The sequence below is a fragment of the Prunus persica genome, chromosome G1 (assembly GCF_000346465.2).
Source record: "Prunus persica cultivar Lovell chromosome G1, Prunus_persica_NCBIv2, whole genome shotgun sequence".
NCBI lineage: Eukaryota > Viridiplantae > Streptophyta > Magnoliopsida > Rosales > Rosaceae > Prunus > Prunus persica.
In genome coordinates, this window is record NC_034009.1 from 7,715,883 (window position 1) to 7,719,503 (window position 3,621).

General features: G+C 40.2%; 1 protein-coding gene across 1 annotated transcript; it reads right to left on the minus strand.

Annotated features, from left to right (window-relative positions):
* Window positions 279-2,815, minus strand: LOC18790412 (RING-H2 finger protein ATL13). Its single transcript, XM_007222187.2, has one exon. It carries the CDS (start codon window positions 2,210-2,212, stop codon window positions 728-730), a length of 1,485 nt encoding a protein of 494 aa, XP_007222249.1. The 5' UTR covers window positions 2,213-2,815; the 3' UTR covers window positions 279-727.

The window sequence follows — 3,621 nt, forward strand, 5'->3', positions numbered from 1 at the left end:
CTTTAATGCAACAGCCTGTAACACAATGACCTGCTTTGCTTGGGAGTTTCTGCTCAAAATCAAATGAAATTTGTAAAATAATGAGAGGGCACAGATACAGTAAATTCTCATTTCAATTTCAAAATTGACTGTCCACCCTTTTTACATTTTACTGTGAGTCATAATAATCTCATTCAATGCTATGTGAGTCGTGATAATCTCATTCAATAAAACATATGTAGGTTACATCAATTGACTAGGACAGTGAGCCAGATCCCTTGCATCCAAGTTCTTAAATTAGATTGCTGGTATAAAAAATAATCTCATTCAATGACACGGATCTAACAATTTGTCACACTATAAATGCCTAATCAAAGTCTGACATCAAACAATGACAATTTAACAAGGCATAAATCCAACTGTGTTGACCCACCCCATATAATATATTATTTTTGTTTTGTTTTTCTACTAAAGGGCTACATTGTTGGAATTACAGAGAAAGCGCAGTCCAATTTTGACCTTTGAATATGCCCTATTTTCTTCAACACATGCTATAATCTGGAAAGAAAGCATTTTGCATCTCTCCACAAGAGAAATGCAGAAACTGATACGAGATCCCTATCCAACTATTGCTTCTTCAATTTTCCAGCTACAAAACATCCAAATTTACCGTCCAGGAGGATGAGGAATCATAGATAATAATTTATCTATCTAGATAAGAATAAAAATTAAAGAAATTAACAGAAAACTAAACACTAGGATCAAATGATGAATGAACAACTTTGTTCTGCTGTCTTCCCACGAGCCAAAGCAGTGTCCTCCTTGCAAAAGATGGTGGATTTGCTTGAGAATCCAAACTGTTACAGCTAACACTAACATTCTCCTCATCACAACCCAATTCACTCCCTCCATTTTCCCACCTGCCAATGTCAATCTCTGAAATAGTCCTCCTACTCCCACTCTCAACATTCTTGGCCTTCACTTCCTCTCCGGCAGCCACGCCACTCCGGTGCACAGGAAACCGGAAGGAAGAGGCCAGTCTCGACGAATCTCCTGCCCTATTCGGCTTCTCTTTCTTCCCGCGGAGCCAAATCTTCGATATAGAGAAGCTCTCCCTCTTGCTCCTCCCAATGGTATTATTGCCATTAGTAATACTAGCACTAGCAGTCCCTTGAGTCTCAAGGCCTCCAATTGCTTCAACCCCACTGAACTTGAATTCTCTTCTGGACTCGCAATCACATTCAGACATTGCTTGCCTGTGACCGGGTGTTAATGGCAGAGTAGGCTTCTTGCTTGGTTGCTTTTTCATTGAGGCTCTAATGGGTACTTGCAACGAAGAATTGTCATCCATTACATATGCAAATGACCCCATAGAAAAGCACCTTCTTGCATCCACATTGATGTCACTACTCCCTTCACCACCACCATCCACATTTCTGAACTTTCCCAGCTTCACAGGCACTACCTTTTCCCCTGAATCCACCATTACCGTCGGATTAGCCTCCTCTTTCGTCACAATTTCGCACGATTTGCGGTGGGACAAGCCCAATTCGACGTCTCCATGAAAACCCAGATGGGAATTTGGTCCCAAAACTGAGTTGGTTCTGCCAATAGCAGCCTCTCTATCAGAGACCATCTCTCTTGAGCTGTCACTTCCAGATTCAAGAACAAGAACAATGGGGGAACAGCTATTGTTTGGAGAGAAATCAGGGAGCAAAGTAGCTCTACACAAAGGGCAAGTTGAGTGAGACAAGAGCCATGTGTCTATGCAGTCCATGTGAAAGGCATGGCTGCACTTGGGCAACAATCTGAGCTTATCTTCAGTCTCAAACTCACACAAACACACAGCACAATCAAATGGATTTTTCAATCCTATGATGGCCTTGTAATGGAAGACAGGGAGAGTGTCTATGAAAGACTGGTCAACCCCAGCATCATGGAGGTGGAACAGTTGCTGCAATTGTCCTTGAAGAACAGTCACACTCTCCAAGTCATCTGCATCTCTGCTTGAAGGTCTCAAAAGGAATCTAACAAGGAGATGAAGCAAACCAGAAACAAAGAAAATAATGGCTAGAATTATGATTATGAGCAGTATGCTTGGACTGACTTTGTTGCCAAAACTGAAACTATCTGATTGAACATTGGAGGGTGGGGGTGGCTGAGGAACAAGGTATGGTTGCAGAGTGGTAGTGGCAAGGCCTTTTTCTTTGATTTCAAGGAGAGACCAGACCATTTTTCTTGTCTTTGCTTATTCCCAAGGAAAGATTGAGAAAACTTACCAAGATTGCAGCTTTCAGCTTCAGACATCTAATCTGAAGAATCCCATCTGGTATGCAAACAAACCCAAGTCCAAGTCCAAGTGAAAGTGCAGAATCCCAGACAGTTGTTTAAGCTTGGTCTCATGTGGTTGTGCTGGATTATAAGCTGGATTTCTGATAGAGACTCAATGGTTTACCCTCAATTTTGTTTTTACAGTAAGAGGAACTTGCAAATTGAAATGTCCACTTTTGAGGGGAGAGAGAGAGAGAGAGAGGGAGAGAGAGAGAAGGCGGGTTAAAAGATGGGAAATAAATGGCGACACAGGTGAGGTGAGATTTGAAAAGCAGAAGCCAATAAATCTAATAAATCTACCACCCTGTGCAAAATTAAATGACTTTAGTAGGTCTGTCATTAGCCTATTTAAAAAATTTGGAGAACATGACTTCTATTATGAACAATTTTTCCTTTCATCAAATGCAAGGCTCTTCTTCTTCTGGTTTTGGTTGACTTCAAAGCAACCCTGCATCAACCCCAATGCTCATTTAATACCCCTGAGATAAAAGTAATGATAAAATCTTGAGAAAAGTATGGAATTGTGAACCCCCTAATGGGCTTTTTCTTGTTGGTTATATATTTTAATGTCCTTGTTATTCTGATCACATTCTTTCCATTTCTTCTATTCCATCTTCTATCTCAAGAAACCCTGAAAGTTTTGTTAATATGGAACGGATTACTTTTTTTCTGGGTAAAGGACAAGAAACACAGATGATAGTCACAAAGTCTGAAGAAAGAGAAAGAGTGAGGGACCAAAATATTACGCATTTGGAAATATTAGAAGTGGAAGCGTAGGGTACTGTGTATTTTTGTAATGTAGAGACAGTTCAGGGGACCCCAAAAGCAATGCAAGTGACTGAGACTTTTGTTTGTTAACTTTTCCTCACGGATTTTTGGGGATGGCTTTTTGTGCCGCTTAAAGCTAAGTCACTGATACACTTTCTGTTTACAAAGTGACACAAACATAATCGATATTGGGTTTTGGATTTGGTGCACTAGGCCAAGAAAAATTTAAAAAGTACAAGACAAGATAGTGGTACATTATTATTAGGATCAAGTAAGTAAACTCTTTCAAAGGCCGGTTTTGAGGTTTTAGAAGTGTGGGGTAAAAATTAAAAAACACTCACACACTTATTAAGCGATATCCTTTACTAGGAATTCCTTGGATATCTTGGCATGTGAGTAATGCGCCCCTGCATGTGGACCGTATGTGATTCTCACTCTGTATTTTAGTGTAGATCACATACGCATTAGAGTACAAAAATTATTGTAAAAAATTGGCGAACATCATGGTGGGTACTAGGCTCATTGCCGATAGCTCTCCCATTG

Coding starts and splice junctions, on each gene's coding strand:
- LOC18790412 (XM_007222187.2), bottom strand. CDS start 2,212: ATGGTCTGGTCTCTCCTTGAAATCAAAGAAAAAGGCCTTGCCACTACC.